The 17,246-nt window shown below is 47.7% G+C and overlaps 1 protein-coding gene across 1 annotated transcript in view; it reads right to left on the reverse strand.

Moving 5' to 3' along the window:
* LOC149866599 (natural killer cells antigen CD94-like) overlaps positions 1 to 13,765 on the reverse strand; it is a 30,052-nt gene extending 16,287 nt beyond the window's left edge. The window contains exon 1 of the mRNA XM_090041624.1: positions 13,672 to 13,765. Within this exon, the coding sequence (XP_089897750.1) occupies positions 13,672 to 13,765 (94 nt within the window). The remainder of the gene's footprint in view (positions 1 to 13,671) is intronic.
* Positions 13,766 to 17,246: the final 3,481 nt, after the last annotated feature.

Below are 17,246 nucleotides of genomic sequence, written 5' to 3' on the forward strand. Positions count from 1 at the left end.
GCACCAGACCTGTCGAGGGGCACATTCACCCCCACGCTCCACCTACCACCTGCCCTTGGTCCTTAGCTAGTGGGGAAAGGGCTTACTGAGCTCCCTAATAGGGAAAAAATGTTCTCACCCTGCTGTCTGAGTCCTCATGCCTGTAGTGTGGGGTCATGGATGAACATCTCCAGTAAAATCAGGCCTCTTTGTGAGAACTTTTGGTATATGGGAGAGGCCACAGAGTTCAGAAAGTAGCAGCCTGTGCTTGGGTGAAGGCTGAGACAACCATTACCTAATGAGTCCTTTGGCTTTGTGAGACCAGAGGGTGAGAGGGTAAAGCTAGTTAATTAAGCATGGCCTGCCAACGTGGTTAATCAATCCCTCCACCAGCTCAGGAGCAGCTTTTCTGTTTAATACCTACAGCTGTGTCTACAGTCGTGTTACAGCCTGCAATGTACGTTCTCAGGTAACCAGCCTCAGTGGCTGCTGTCCCAGGGAGATCTCCTACATTGGGCCCTGCACATGTCTAGCTGGCAATCATTTAATGCTGTGAAAAATGATGATGCATCATCCTGGAAATTCTGACGCTAATTCCCTTTATTGAACATGTACATCACATGTCGTGAGTGCTAAACATAGAGATGGAAATCAGGTTTAAACCCATTAGTCATACATAGCAGAGAAGAATCAAGCCACAGACATTTGAGTCTTAAAATGATTCGATTCGGCAGAGATTCAGCCCAATTTGGTTGCTGAATCTCTGAATCAACTCGAATCCGAACCCTCAGAATCGATTCAGAGAGATTCGGAAATATTCAGAAATTTCGACATAGGAACAGCTTTAAATGTTTTTTCTACATACCTCTAGGTAGCAGAGGCTCGTCAGTACTGTGATGCTGGGGCGCATGAAGGGTCCCACAGAAGTATGGGGGGCTCCTAGTCCACTCAGCAGCAGACCCAGAAGTGGACAAGAAACACTTCTGGTCCAATTCTGGGTCCGCCAGGGAGCGTGCTGGAGGCCTCTTCTGTGGCCCCCCTCCACCAGCTCAGTGACTGGTGCCTCCTGGACTGGGGGGCCAATCAGGGTCCTCCTGCAGCTGACCACTCAGCCAGGGAGGCACAGGAGGCCCCCCCAGTGCACTCCCCGTCAGACCCATAAGTGGACCATAAGTACCTCCAGTCTGCTCCCAGGCTTACTGCTGAGCAAGTGGAGGACCCTCCGCACTCCTGTGGGATGCTCCGTTTGCCCCAGCATTGCAGTGATCTTGAACCTAGCCTGCTACTTCAAGGTATGTAGAAAATACTTTTAAAGCTGTGTCTGTGTTTGAATTGCTGGTTCTCTGAATCAGCATCTAATCTAATCAGGAACAATTATACAAAACAACAAATCGAATTACTGTCCCTGATTCAGGCCGAATCCAAAATCGAAGCAAATGGGGCCCGCTTTGCATACCTCTGGTGTGAAGCTCTGAATACCACATGTAAATTTTCACTGTGTCAATCAAGTAATTCCTTTTTTCTTGTTAAAATTTACAAAGCCTTCAATGTCACTGGGAAGCTCCACTTTCACTTTCACAAGGAAATGCTTCCAGTCTCCTCTTTTAAAAAATGTAACAAGGAAAATGTATAAATATCATTAATAACACTTGAAGGAGAGAGAGGTAAAAAGAGTGAACATGGAATCGTTTTATCATAGAAATGTTTGAAGGCTAACTGCAGAAGTTAGTAGAGAGGAAGTGTAATGTATTTGTGATAATATTACCATGAAGTAAATGTGAATAAATAATATAATCCTACTCTGTGCTGCTGACTAGATACATAATATAGTAGTGAGTTCATATTTAAAGGAGAAAGTCTTATTACTGTGAAATTCTTTTCCTTTATTGAAGTTGTTTTTCCAGTTCTTTCTTCATTTCCATCACAAAGCAAGTGCACCAATGGGCAGGAATACAAACATCATCTCAGCATATTTAGAATTTAAAAGCTTAGCTCCCTGCACATTGAATCAATGTGTATGTCTTAAAGCCAGAGCTGCAATTAACTTTAATCACCTTTATTATTGCAGAAAGTAGGCTAGTGCAGACTGCTACCCTTGGAGCACCATCAGGCATGGCTCACTGGTAAAAAATGCTTAGGGGTGTCCTTGGTACACAGTCAGGATGCATCAAGCACAAGCAATGGATGCGTCCTGGAAAAAACGCAGGAGGAGATTACTTCATATCTTTCTCACAGACCCACAGGGCAGCAACTTCACAGCTAGAAGCATGGAAGGCACCACTTATTAGGACTCCACAGTGCTGGACATGGCTATTAACGGTGACTCTGTAAAAAGCACATGCACATAAGAAAGGGAATTAGCAAATGATGATGAGCAGCAATTGGTGACTGCCTACAAACACTGCCAGCAGTCTCAGTGGCTGGGAAGAGTGGGGTGGCAAGTGGCAACCACCCGCAGACACCCCGGGCAGCTTCAGACGCAGCCAATCTCAGGCCAGGCATGGCCAATCTCAGGGGGTGCAGGTGCACCCGCATGCACTCCCTACGCATCACCAGTGGCTACACGTATCTGTGTAACCTGAGAGAACCTTATAGGAGTGGGTGGAAAACCCCAGAGGGTTGCTTTTCAGAGGGAGTTGACTCATCACAGTGGAGGACAAAAGAAAGTGGGTATAACCACAATAGAGAAAACAGATAGTACATTGTGGGCAAATATACACATGATGCTATGTCGCTGTAGTGATGCACTATGGTGATGTAGCATCCACAGATGTATACACAAGACGAGCAGCTACTTCGCTGTAGCGGCACACTGTCCTAATATAGCGTGCCACTTCCGCAAATTAGTTCCATCCGGTGCAGTATAGGCGCTTAGTGTGCAATGCTTCAGTACTTCCAAAAGGAAGTACTAAAAAAACTGCACAGTTACAACATCGCTGTAGGGCAATGTGTAGATGCACACGGGTAGTACAATCTACTGGCCAGTGCTGAGTACTCACAACCATGAGGCTTACATTGCTATCTGTGCCTAGCACTCACTGGTCACCCCCAGCATGTCATGTTTCTTCTACTTCCCTCAGTTTCCTAGCCATGGATAAGAAGTAATATGAAAAACAACTCTGCCAACTGTTAAAAATGCCATTATTTGATGTCTGGCTGGAAGATGCTGATGTACCATTGTATCATTGTTACTATTAAGCCACTGAACAAATCCTGGAACATTTAAATAATTTTAAGCCTGTGTTGTTGTAGAAATTCTTTCTTTGACCTCAGTAGCAATGTTTGTACTTTTAAATATTGAATAGTCACTTAAAGTCTCAAGATTTGGACCACTTACACACACACATATACACCCCCCCCCCCAAACTCACTTCCTAACATTGAAGGCTGACCCATCTTCCCAGGCCCAGCCATAACTAGTTCTGTTCTTCAGCCCTATCCAGCGGGGTTCTGGGTGGATCACCTGGAACAACTCCTAAAAAGGACAAAGGAAAAAAATGTCACCTACATTTTCAACCCTAATCAGAAATACTATTGTGTTGGAAAACAATGAAGGCAAACAACAGGGTCTAATTCCAGTCTGGACCTGTTCAGTTAGATGAACAATTTCAGATGGGTCAGTAGTCCAGGGAGTTCAAGGGATGGTTGTCAGGATTCATGAAGGACTGGGAATTGGCAGGCAGGGAACATATGGGGGTGAGAAGGGAAGTCCTAACAGCCCAGAGTGCATAAAAGAGGTTGTTGGACCCCAATTCATCACAGTGGTTCTTCCTACACTTGTCAATTTTACATGCAAAGTGGGTAAATTGTGCTGCACCAGATGTCTATTCCTCTTTTACTCTGTAGAGCTGCAGCACAGATTCTGCTTTCCCCATAACCTTACATGACTCAAAACCTTCACATCTCCCAGCAGTGCTGCCATGAGGCTTGCTGTGTCTGAGGTCAGGGTGCATGGGTATTTACCATTTCCTGGGCATCACCGATCACCAGGAGATGAGAACCCTGTGCAGAACAGGCCTCCCGGCTGGAATTCCAATCCTTCTTTGCCCTAGAGAAGAAGTAACAGCTGCCCCTGTAACCCACCCACTGGTCAGGGCAGCGTAGGCAGGAGCTATCTGTAAAGGAATCATGAATACACCTTATCCTCTTTTTCATGACCAAGAACTCCAAAGTCTTTAACAGATACAATGTCTACAATATCTTTTGTCTTCTTAAGTAACACAAAACACAGCCTAGACACCCTCTGTTGATCGCCAGACTCAAAGCAACCCTTACAAGGAACTTCCACAGGCAGTGAGTAGATCTGCTTCTCTGTTTCACCCAGATGTTTCCCATGTATCCTTTCAATAGTCAGATACATGCCAAGGGTGATATGACTAAATTGTGCATTCATCCATCTTAGAAAAACAGGATTTAGTATTTTTACAGGGAGAAGAACTATTTCAAATTATTTCCAGTGATTCAGAGCATATTCCTAGCATTGCATCCTATTCTCTGTCAAAACCCTAAAGACAGACTATCTCCTTATTTTCAGTGGGGTCACTCTGTATTATGTCCAGTGGCATTAACTCCAGAATTAGACCTGTGATGACTTTCCCATAATCACTTACATTTGACTGCTAACGTCACTGCTGTTCCCAAAGCTGCCAAGAAGAGGACCCCCAGAATCACTGTGATGATCCTCAAGTGAGACGATGAAGCTGAAGCATCTTACAGAAAGAGAAAGAACATAAAGATGAGGAAAACAAGATCTTGCCTGAGAAATTTTCTATGAAGTGTAGTAAAGACAGACAGCACCAACACCCCAAATCCTGAACCCCAGTAACCAGGTCTCAGAAACTTTTTGCATGAAAATGCCATTATTTGGACACCCTGTAAATCTGGCAGCCAATGAGTATTCCAGAAAAAAGGTACTTTGTAGGCCTGCCAGCTCTGTGAGCCCTCATCAACAACCACTCAGTTTAGTCCAAGGAGCTGTCAATCCCCACAGCATGGCATAGTGATGCAGAAAAGGGACATTGATATTTTCCTGCTCCAAATATCTAATCTCTTGGACAATGAAGGTAATAAGGTAGGTTTCAAATGAGTTTGTATTAGGTTTATGGATTGGACTTATTTTTATAAATAATAAAGCATAACTATACAGGAATATACCAGACAAAACTTCACATGTGCATTCCTCAAACTGGAATATAAAATCTTTTAATATATCACTTGGCTCTTTGGAAGAAACTTGGCCAGAAATTAAAATAATATATCTACAGGTTTGTCCTCACTTCAGAAATGCCATACCTGAGCTAGCCTGGATAACATGGGTGTAGGTTAACCAAGACAATATAGGTCATGATAGACTAATTTACTCCCTTTTTAATTAAGGCTGTATGCAGCTCTTTCATTCCTACCTGGATGGATACCAGAATCTGATTTGTCTAAGTTAAAGTTACCTTGGGTCTCATTACATTACCAGGTAATCACTCTCTTTTACCCTAAGTCCTGCCATTCTAAGTACTGCCATTCATTCCTGAATTTTTTAACACAAACATATTCAACCTAGAGCAAAGAGCTGCTGCCCTACATGAAAAGTCCTACTGGAATTTAGAGATTAAATACTTCTGATACCTGTACATCTTCAGAAAAGAGTTGAAACCTCGCAATGGAATATAAACCAGTGTGTTTGTCCTGGTCCTGTATACGAATCTCCTGAAATGAACATGTGTGGTATCACCATCAGACTGCTCTGATAAAAGCAGGGCAGAACAAAGAACTCTTTGTTCAACATGTTTCAACTGAACCACACAGGAAGTTCATTGTCTCCACCCGAAATCAAAAGTGACTCATCTTTGACAGGTAGAATGACACTGACTTTATCTACTATGGCATTCATGGTAAAGCCTGGGTAGGACCATGCAGATTCTGAACTTATTGAACAACATATTTTCTAAAATGCACAGTCAATGGAGTTCCATAATTTGAGGATCTGGATATAATAATCTTTTGCATAAAACTTATGCCCATACTGCCAGTATGTTTACAAGCAGAATGGGCTACCTTTCCTCTGTTCATCAGTGAGAGATTTTTCTTCCACACTACCTGGAGTGGGGGGACAGAAGATGCACTTAACAGTTCATTCTTGTTTTAGGGATGCTTGGCAAACCAGCTTAAACTTAAGAGGTGAGACTAGACCCTTTAAAACTTAAACTAACCTTAAAAGTGTCTTTCATAACTTGGGTTCTCCATGCATTGTATTTACTTGAAATGTTCCAGTTCATTTCCAAGATTAGTTCAAAAATTGTGAAAATTTGTAAAATTATTTTCATTTTTTCAGATTTTTCAAGCAGACATTTTTGGTTTTTGTAGCTAGCCCTCAATTATATCTTTTCATTTTTCAATTACATGTTTTTCCTTTCCTTCATTTTCATCTTTTTTCCTATCAATTTTACTTGCTTTGTTCCAGTTGGTTTTTTTAAATAATATATTTTTTTTAAAAACCAGAAAAGAAAGTTAAAATATTTAACTAAAAATGTGGTTGTTCCTATGTTCTGTTTTTTTTAAAGGTGTCAAGACTGGAGTTTTGATGCAGAAGTGGGGTTTGTACTTGCTAGCTGCTATGAAATGAAAGAAAGAAAAAAGTTTTTTGTTCAAAGAATTTCAGTTGGTTTTATTTACTCCCCCAGTCTGCATCTCATGAGGCCTTGGAACAAAGCATTCAGTTCTATTTACCTCACTGAAAAGAAAAAATGGACAAAATGAAGAGGGATCAAAGTGCATCAACAAGATGTACTCACAGCATTATAAAGGCTGACTTAAGAATAAACTGTTAGAAAACATAAGATAATTTCAAATAAATATTTGGATTTAAATATTTACAATATTCTTAATATTTATCAGACCAGTTCCCTGCAAGTTGTGATTTCCTTACCAAGGATGAGTTTAGGTCCCACTGTTGTAGCCATGTTGCAGCTAGGTTGGCATTATTTAGGGTGGTTCATGGCAATGTGTTAAGAAGCAGGCTGGCATCAAGATCATCTGAATAGCTTTTATTTAATGCATTAAACCATAGCTATCTAACACCCAGGCAGCATGAGGCATGGATTACATTACTGAGGGCCCCTCACAACTCCCCAAGGAGCTCTCCTGCTGTGCAGGCAGCCCAGCATGCTCTTACCTGTTGCCTACACAGCAAAAGCAGTCTCCTTCCCTGCAAACACCCAGTGGTGTGAGCTCCACTCTGCCACACGTGTAAACCCGCACCCTTCCAGCCACAACTGCTGTCTATTTGCAGTGCGACCAGCCAACTCCTGCCTTTCTCACATGTAGCAAGTGCAGCATGGACACCTTGGTGACTTTGGTGAAGGACAGCAAGGCATCCTGAACAACCTAGTTGCCATAGCAGGAGCAACAGCACGGGAGGGAGGGCAGTGACAGCCAGGAAGGATCTTGTGGGTGGCACGCTAGCCTTTTGGGGGCTGCATAAGAAAGACACTTTCACACTGAGGCACTAAATTCCTCATCAGTGCAGCTAGGAACCTCCCACTTGCTTTCACCCTCCAAGAGATATATGAGCCCACATCATAGAAAGTGTAATCATGTCTGAGACCAAAACATTCTTTTTGGATCTTGGCTTAAGAAACAGCATTACAATCAGCCAAGAGGGGCTGGATGTTACCCCACATGGTGGGCCAATAGGGGGTGCTCCTGCATTGAGCTACCCTCTTCACTGCACCTGACCACTTCAAGGATCTGAGTGCCTCCCTGAGGGTGCCTCACATCCAGCTGACCCCCTTCCTGGAGCACATCTGCAAGCCTCGGGGTAACGTACACACCACCCAGAGTCTGGACTGATCTTGGACCTGTGGCCCGCTGGGAAACAAAGGTCTAGTAATCCTTGCAGATACTTGACCCACTGCATGAACTTGGTCTGCTTCCCTCAGTCTGAAGCACAAATAGTGGTCTCCCTTAGTCAGCCAAACCAAGGGGACCCCAAAAACTAATCTAGACCCTCTCCCAATAAGTCTCCCATGTAGATACAAAGGAGAACCTTATTGGTTACAAGGAGTAGGTTTGGAATAGGGTACAGGGTAGACCAATATCAGAGAAATACCTTAGAGCAAACAGTGGCATGGTAGCCTTTGATCATGCATCTGAGTTACTGCAAGTTATATATCTAGTTAGATCTCAGGTGGGTTACTCACAAGTATTATGCAGAGGCAGGTGGAGATTTCCTCTGGAGGCAAACAGTTCCTTGACCATGAGTTTCGAGAGAGAGAGTTTCAGATGGTCCAGCTTCTCTGTGAGTTTTCATCATGGCTACTGACCCTCTTCCTGGGCAGTCCTTCACTTATAAAGACCTTATGACATCTTTACCTGATCCAATAAAGGCCAGCAACTGTTGGCTGCCAGCCAACCAATTTTAAATGCATCACTGTTTGCCAGGTAAACTGGTAGGGTCTCTAGCCCCCTCCCAGTCATGATGACATTGCTTACAACAATAAGGAGTTTAAGGCCCCCCATCCATGTGTGTGAGGCCAGTCACATAGGCATAGGGAACAGGGATGGGGCCTGTGTGATCCAGAGATTCCCCTGATTCGGCAGCAGCCGAATTGCTGAATCAGATTTGCCTGAATCAATTCAGGACAGTGGTTTGAATTATCGAATCAAATCACTCTCCCCTGAATCATCCAAATCCAAATCCGAAGTGAATACTAGCCACTTTGGACATGCCTAAAAAGCATGTGCTAAAACTACAAGAGTGGGAATAATCTGTCATAGCCACCTGTGCTAAAAGCCTTCATTTCTTACTTATTATCAATAGCAGTTCTGGCAATCAAAAGCCCACTACCTAGGAGGCTGGTAAAGTGAAATTCATTGGCCTGGCTCTGAAAAGTGGTTTGTAAATTCAAACAAGCACCTAACCTCATCACCAGAACTGAAGCCAACTTTGTACAGCTCAAAACACAAAACCTGCCAACAATCTCTAGTATCCACAAAAACTGAACACCAGAATCTATCAAAAACAACAAAACCCAACTACTTGTGAGGGCACATTCCTCATCAAAAAAACACTCTGCCTCCAGTCTCTCAGGCCTGATCCTGAGAAGAAACAATTTACAAACCACTTTTCACAGCTGGGCCTGTGAACTTCACTTCATCAGCCTCCTAAATACAGAAACTCATGGACTCAATATAGACAGTGGAATTCTGACACACTGTGACCTCCCTGACATCTGACTCCCCAAGTACCTCTGCACTTTTACCTGAGCTGCTACATCCCCCTTCCCCCCCCACCCCAGCTTTTCCCTCACCCCCAATGCCTCCATTTCCATTTTCACTAACTACCTTTCTTGCCTGCATTGCATGCTAGGCCAGCCTCTGACTTCTTTACTATTAATAGATTTCATGGACATTAGGGCTGGAAGGGACCTCAGGAGATCATTGAGTCCAGCCCCCTGCCCCAAGGGCAGGAAGTCAGCTTGGGTCAAAGGATCCCAGCAAGATAAGTATCCAAATGCTTCTTAAAGAAGCCCAGAGTAGGTGCTTGCACCACCCCTGGAGGGAGACTATTCCAGGCCTAGGGGGCTCAGACAGTAAAGAAGTTTTTCCTTATGTCCAGCCTAAAACAGTCTTGAAGGAGTTTGTGACCATTGGTCCTTGTCATCCCTTGTGGTGCTGTGGTGAACAGGCCTTCCCCCAGATCCTGATGCACATCCTTGATGTACTTATAGACTGCCACAAAGTCGACCCTGAGCCTGAACTTTTCCAGGCTGAAGAGTCCCATAGCTTTCAGCCTGTCTTCAGAAGGCCTATTCTCCTGCCCTCTGATCATACGCGTGGATCTCCTCTGGACTCTCTCAAGCTTCTCTACATCCTTCCCGAATTGTGGAGCCCAGAATTGGATTCAGTACTCCAGCTGTGGCCTCATGAAGGCTGAGTACAGTGGGAGAATGATAATCTTGAGATTTACTTCAGAAGCATCTATGGATGCAAGCCAGAGTTTCATTTCCTTTACCAGCTGCAACATTGCATTGGTGGCTCATGTTCATCTTGTGGTCAGTCACAACCCTCAAGTCCCTTTTGGCCTTGGTGCTAGCAAATGTAGTACTGCTGAGCCTATAAGCATGCCGCGGGGGGGTTTCTCCCGAGTTGGAGTACCTTACAGTCCAATTCTGTATCCACGTCATTGATAAAGACATTGAAGAGAACAGGTCCAAGGTCCTTCCATCCAGAAACAGCACACACTCACACACCAACTGCAGGTGCTTCCTCAGCCTGACAAAGGGTTTTTCAACCCGAAAGCTGGCACCCCAGGCAGCTAAGCTGAGTTCACCTGGAGCCTCACAACTTCACTGCAACCAGCAAGCCTCAAGCCTGTCAAAGACACGACAGGTCTGGGCTTTCCCCAGCCAGGACTGTGTGCATGCGTGTGGTAGCTTGAGGTTATGGTACCTCCTACCCACCTTTCACCAGAGGGATCCTCGGTCCTGGCATTTACAGGGTTGCTGCACTGCCCTCAGTCCCACCAGGCCTCCCTGATTCTGGCAGAGTGCAGTTTTAGTGGTCATGCCCAGGACCTGGGGCCTCCTCCTTCCCCATAGCCCCAGCCCATACTTCCAAGTTTGTCCTGGCAGGAGAGCAAGCTCAGTAGGGACATGTTCTTCCCCTGCTGGCTGGTGATGCAGTGAGTGCCCCCTCCACTTTCAAAAGCGGGACAGTAACTGGTTTAAAAAAATCAAATGGAAATAGGTGCACATGGAGCGAGGAAGATGGCATTGGAGAGCTCCAGCAGCAGGAGATTCACCTTGAGGAACACCAACTGCTTCACCAAATCAGAATCCAAGCAGGTGCGGTGGGGTGTAACAACATCCCCAGCAATGCTGAACACTCTCTTGCACAGAACACTGGTTGGTGGACAGGACAGGTGTTCCCAGACAACTGTGGCCAGATCCTTCCACATCTGGCTGCAGCTTGCCCAGTAGGCCAACAGGTCACAGTCCAGCGGCTCCACATCCTCAGTGAGATAGGTAGCCACTGAAGCCTCAGCGCTATTTGTCCAAGGCTGGGGTCTGGTGCGTGTGGACACTAGCATTGAAGCCATGCCCATGGCCCACGTTGGCAGTGGCTGGCATGGAGAAGACTGGCTGGTGCTGATGCTGGTGCTTGGAGTCCTGTCACAGGAAAGTGGATCCCCCTCTTCCACATCCCCTCACCTCTGCCCTTCTGCCTCCCTGACTGTTGACCAACACCTGCGTCCAGTGATCGAGGGTTTTGGTGCTGGCAGTGCACATGCTCCCCTTCACCCTCAGGTCACACATGCCCGCCAGCATGTGGACTGTACTGGACCACAAGGGATCCAGCTGTCTCCTGATGCCCTTCTTCAGCCGCATCACCAGTGCCTGCACGTCCAGTGACAGCAACTTGCCCCAGCCCAGAACACCGATCCCCTGGAACTTCTCCATTTGGTTCTCCAGTTCCCTCACTATGGGGATCACCTGGCTAAGGAGGGCATTGCCAGCGCTGAGGGTCTCAGTGGCCTTAAGGAAGGGGTTGAGAACCACCAAGATCTTGGAAATGGTACCCCACTCAGCTCTGTTAAGGGGACCGCTGATCCCAATCTCCCTGAGCAAGGCCATCTCATGGATGGCCTTCTGTTGCTCCACCAGCCTTTCGAGCACCGGGTATGTGGAGTTCCACCGAGTCTCCACATCCTGCATGATTTTGTGCTGTGGGATGCTCAGCTCTTCCTTTTCTCCAGGAGTATCTTGCCCCTCTTGATGCTGTGGTGGAAGTAGCCCTCTACCTTCCTGCATTTTGAAATGAGCTGGCTGGTAGTGGTAGTGGCAGGGCCATCATCTCTGACTATGAGATGCAGCCTGTGTGCCACACAGCAGATGCCTTGACCATATTGACCCTGTTGCTGGTGACCATGAACCTACGGGTGAGCTCACCCTGCCCAATGAGCCACCCCGTACCATGTAGTTCATTGCTACCATGATCTCCCTTGCCATGTGGGACTCATCCAGCACCTCGGCTTGGAAGAAAGCCCACCAATGGCCTGACCGATCACACCAGTGCCCTGTGAGGGAGAGGTAGGCATGATCGCCACCCTGGCTGCTCCAGATGTCTGAGGTGAAGTGCAAGGCTACCTGTGGCCTTGCCTTGCATAGCTCTTCCCTCAAGTACTCCCCGCATGCCTCAGGGGGGGCACCACCGTCCTGGTAAAGGTGGTGCATGTGGTCACTTGGTAAGATGGGGCCATAAGCACCATAAGCTGCCTGAATCCTGGCCGCTCAACTAAGGAGAAGGTCTCGTTATCCAGAGCAAACATCTCCCCAATGTTCTGGGTGTTCTTGCTTGCCTTGGGAACACCCCCTTTGTCTGCAGCTTTCTCCCACTGCTTCAGGGTGGCCTGCCTCTGTTTCAGGGGGGACGGGGGCTTTGGAGTGAGCGAGAAACTTTCCATTGGGCACACTATCACTGGTGCCAGGCTGAGCAGGAAGAAGGGCAGGGGGTGCTGCCTCCTGAGATGCAGCAGCATCACTGTGATGGTGAAGTGTTTCACCTCCTTGCTCTAGCTGATCTGCCTTCGGCAGTACTGGCAGATAGCAAACCTGGGATCATCTTCCACCTCAAAATGATCCAACACTACACTATTCCCCTGCTTCTGGGTTGAGGATGGGGATCCTGCCTTATCTTGCTCCTCAGCAGGCTGAGGCGCAACAGCAGGAAGAGCTGACTAGGCTGAGCCACTTGCCTGAGCCTCTACAACCTTTATCTCAACCTCCTCCAAGGTGCTTTCCAGAGAAGGAGACCTGGGTCTAGGGGAACTTTGATGGGTGTGGAGCACAAACTCAGATTCCTCCTCAGTCCCCAGAATTGCTTTAGCTAGGGAGCTCAGTCCCCTGGTTCCAGCTTCAGCTCCTCCTCTGGCACTGAGAGGCTTATGCTGGGAAATGAAATTGGAGTGGAGGAGACTAATTCCATGATAGAGCATTACTATCTACACATGCAGACACTGTGCAGTAAATGAGTCAACTGTATAGTTAATTAGGTACCTGCAAAATTAACCGTGTCATAGTTACTACACAGTAGTTCATGTGTAGACCCCAACCAGAAATAAATTTGCTTCCAGGCTGCCTGGGCAGCAGGGGGCAGGAGAACAATCCCCTCCCTTGGAGGGAATGTCCACTTGCCTCTGCAGCAGGCAGTTGCCCCACAATGTCCACTTGCCATTCAATGTACACTTTCCCCAGCAGCAGGCAGTTCCTGCCCCTGGCTCTGTGATAGCTTGGAGCTTCCCCTAGCTGCTGCAGAGTGGGAGCAAATCTGCTCAGTAAAAGGAAGTTGTGTAGATGTGCTCCTTGGTAGGCTTCCTGTGTATGCTGGCTAGGATTAGATGTGCTCCTGGGTAGGCTTGGTGTGGCAGTATCGTAATCTGTGAGGTTGAACAGAGGTGTGATCTTTTTTACTGTACAATAAGCCTACTTTGAATTAATAGCACATGTAGCTGCACACTCTGTGAACAACATCTTGGATGCTGCAGTCTTCTCAGTGACATGGTACTAAGTAACATTGCAGAGATATTTTTCCCCCTTTGCTTTCCAAAAATACAGTGCTAGGTTTTAGAGTAGGGGAAGAAGGTTACGAACAGTAGAAAAGAATGCAGGGTAGCCTTTTTTTAACAATGCATCACAATACCTTTGCTCTCAGACTTCTGAGGTCCTTGGCTCCCCCTCTCCTGTGAAGAAGACTGAAATCTCACCTCTGTATAATTCACCTCTTCTTTGCTCATTTCTGGAGAATAGCAAATGTGGATACTTTCTTAGTGGACAGTGATGGACAGTGCTGTTTAATGAAAAATCAGTGGATGAATAAGGCATTCCACCCAGAGGTGAGAAATGAAAGGACACTGCTAAGATTGATATTAGAATTCCATACTACAACAGCAGTCAACAGGAGGAACAGAAACATAGAAAGGGCATGTTGAATTCACTATGTGAACCTCATCATCTCTCTCTTTCTGTAACCTCCCCTCTATTTATAAATATAAACAATAACTATGTATTTTGGTACCTCTGAGTCTCACAAAAAGATATGTAAATGGAAAATCCTAACCATTTTTATATTAGTTACAATGCTTTACATTGCAAATTTGTCAGGCCTGGGCAGTACCATGCAGCATGTTCATACAGTGTCTGGCACAACAGCACCCTCATTTGCTGGAGCTGCAAAGCAGTGGGGTAAGAAAAATTATAGTCACAGTGGGCCAGGTTCTATTCCATCTATTAGCACCAAGGTGGATTTAGGCACCTATGTACAGCCTTATTCCATCCCTGAAAAAAATTGTGGAACAGTCATCTTACAGTGTATGAGTTACACAGAGCAGTGAGCCAGAGGAAGATGCATCTGCCTTTTTCATTAACATTTTTCCAGGATTTAAGTGGAGTGAAACAGGAACACATGTAGGCATCTCACAAAACACTTTGACCTGCTGGGTGTGACTACACATGCAATAACTCCAATCTAAGCTTACACTGCTGTAAACTAATTTGGTGTGAGCCTTTTCGGGCAGCCATCTACAAATGTGGGATTAGGGAAAAGATTTGGACCCAGTTTCCTGCAGTCCTGCAATGGGCCCTAGCTGCCACCATGGGGAGCTTTAGGCTCTGGTAGCAGCTGCAAGCACCTGGCAGCCATCTTCAAAATCCAGCCCTGCTCTCTGCTCCCTAACCAGCCCCTTCCTTGCCCGAGAGCGGTGTGCCAAGTGCAAGGACAGGATATGGAAGCTCTCTTTTTGGCTACTCTGCCTTCCCATGCTATGGCTGCTCCAGCACCTGCCCCTGGCAGCAATGACCAGCACCCCGTGCTCCTGCTGGCCAATGTGCTGGCCCTACTGGCCCACTGCACTGACCGCTGCCTGTCCAATGGCTGTTTTGCCCCACCCAGCTCCCCCATGTGCCCACCATCTTGAGTACTGACTGCTGTCCCAGGACCACCATCACCACGGTGCCCCTGCTGACACCAGGGAGGGATTCCACAATGCTACTGCCAGGGCTGCCATCACTCTCCTGGGCCTCCACTCTCTCACATCTTGGTTTGCTGGGTCAGCCAGCACTGGTGGCTGCCAAGACCACATTAACGCAGAGGCAAACTAGGCACATGCCTAGGGCCCTGAGCTGCTGAGAGAATATGCCCTTTGCTCCATGGCAGCTGAATGGACCCACCCAGTACCCTTCCCTTCCCTTCCCCTTCCCTCACCTCCACCAGCCTCACTGCCATGGTGCTTCCTGGCAGTAGCTCTGTGCCCCACTCCCCATGAGCAGCAGCACCAGGGTGTGGAGGGAGGTATCAACCGGCCCAGGGCCCATGAGTTTCTTGGTCTAGGGCCCACTAAGGGATTAATCTAGCTCTGGTGCCTGCACATCGTCTAGCACACCTGGGATGATGAACAGTGGCTGGATGGCTTCTTCATGACCCAGACCACCTACCGGGACCTGCTCCAGCAGCTGTAGCCCACCTGCAGCAGCAGCATACCAGCATACATCCAGCCCTCCCCACAGACACCCAGCTGGCCCTCGCTGTGCTAAAGTTGGCCACACCTGCCAGCCTCTGGTATATTCAGCACCTGTTTGGCATGGCCAAGACCACCTCTGGGGAGGCTACCCTGGAGGTGCACAGGGCCCTCCAGGATGTGCTTGGAACAACGTACTCTGTGTCTATGAACCCCTGGTGGTGGTGGCAGGTTTCTGTGTCCCAGGATTTCCCGAGTGTATCAGGGTGCTGGACAGGACCCACACCCCTGTCACCTCCTCACTTCATGGAGACTGCCCCTACTACAGCTGATTCCATGTTCCTGCACGCCATTGTGGACCACCATGGCACATTTACCCACATGAGCACCAGCTGTGAAGGCAGCTTCCACAACACCCACATGTTTCATAACTCCAGCCTGTTTCACAACTCCAGCCTTCATATCCACTCACGGAGAGCAGGCACTTTGTGCTGGGCATGCTGGACTTACAGCTCAGCGCTATCAGGATCCTGCCCCTGCTCATCAGGGAAACTGCCTACCCACTCCTGCCCTGGCTCATGGGGCCCTACACCAGCCACTTTAACAGGTGTCTGGGATGGACCAGTGCCCTGGTGGAGTGCGCCTTTGGCCGCCACAAGGGCCACCTGTGCTGCCTCACTGTCCGCCTCAAGGTCACCCAGTGCAACCTCTCCTGTGTCATCATCACAACTTGTATGTTATATAATATCCACAAGACCCAGGGGGAGCTGTTCAGTGAGGCCTGGGTGGAGGAGGCACAGCGCACAGAGGATGCCTGGCAGTAGGAGCACCACCTATGGCAGGGGCAGTGATAGTGGTGGGCCCTGCCCCTTCACCAAGGTCCCAGGAAAGCCATGCCTGCCCTGCTTGGTCTGGACTCTGCTAGCCAGAGGGGGAGCCAGCTGCACCAGAGGAGTACTGGCTGCCATCACCCCTGGGCAATCTGCCTGCCTGCTGCACTTGCTGCAGCATACAGACTCATGAGGGAATGGTCAGAGGACAGCCCCAGGAGAGCCTCGCACCCACCAGTGGGGGCCAGAGCACCAGGCATGTCAGTAGAACCAGTCTTTATTCCTTTTACATCACACAGTGACTTCCCTCCTCAACAAGCAGAGCCCCTCCACCACACACTGAACTTACCAACAATAAAAAATCCTCTTTTCTGTGCAAACTACAGTATAAACTCTGTTAACCAGTACCTTACAAGCCAGCATGCTCTACTAAGTGGCATGCCGGCTTGTAAGGTAAAGTGAAACCAGAAGTGCCCACCATGACACTTCTAGTTTCTCTGAGCCCCCATGGCCCAGGGCAAAGCAGCCTGCTCTGCTGAGCCCCCCATGGCCCTGGGGCATAACAGGCTCTGCGGAGCCTGCCTCTCTGTCCCACGGAGCTCACAGGGTCCGTGGGAGGGTCGGCAATGCCCTGGATGTGGCAAAGGAAGTGGTGGCTCAAACAGGCAAGGATGCCTGTTCAGGCCGCTCAATTAACCAGCATATTTTGTTATACAGGATCCCCCATTCCTTGGGGATGCCAGATAATAGAACTTTTACTGTATTTACAAAGTGATTTTTGTGGTGTCCCAGAGTGTGGGGCCATGGGGTTCAGGACACCTAGGTGGTAGAACCTGGGGGCAGGTGGCCGGAACCCCAGCCTCTGGCCATTCCCCCCGTGGGTCTAGATGCCAGAGCAAGTGCAGCAGATGTGGGCCTCACCCAGGCCTGAC

The sequence above is a fragment of the Crocodylus siamensis genome, chromosome 4 (assembly GCF_052110815.1).
Source record: "Crocodylus siamensis isolate JL-2025a chromosome 4, ASM5211081v1, whole genome shotgun sequence".
Lineage (NCBI taxonomy): Eukaryota > Metazoa > Chordata > Crocodylia > Crocodylidae > Crocodylus > Crocodylus siamensis.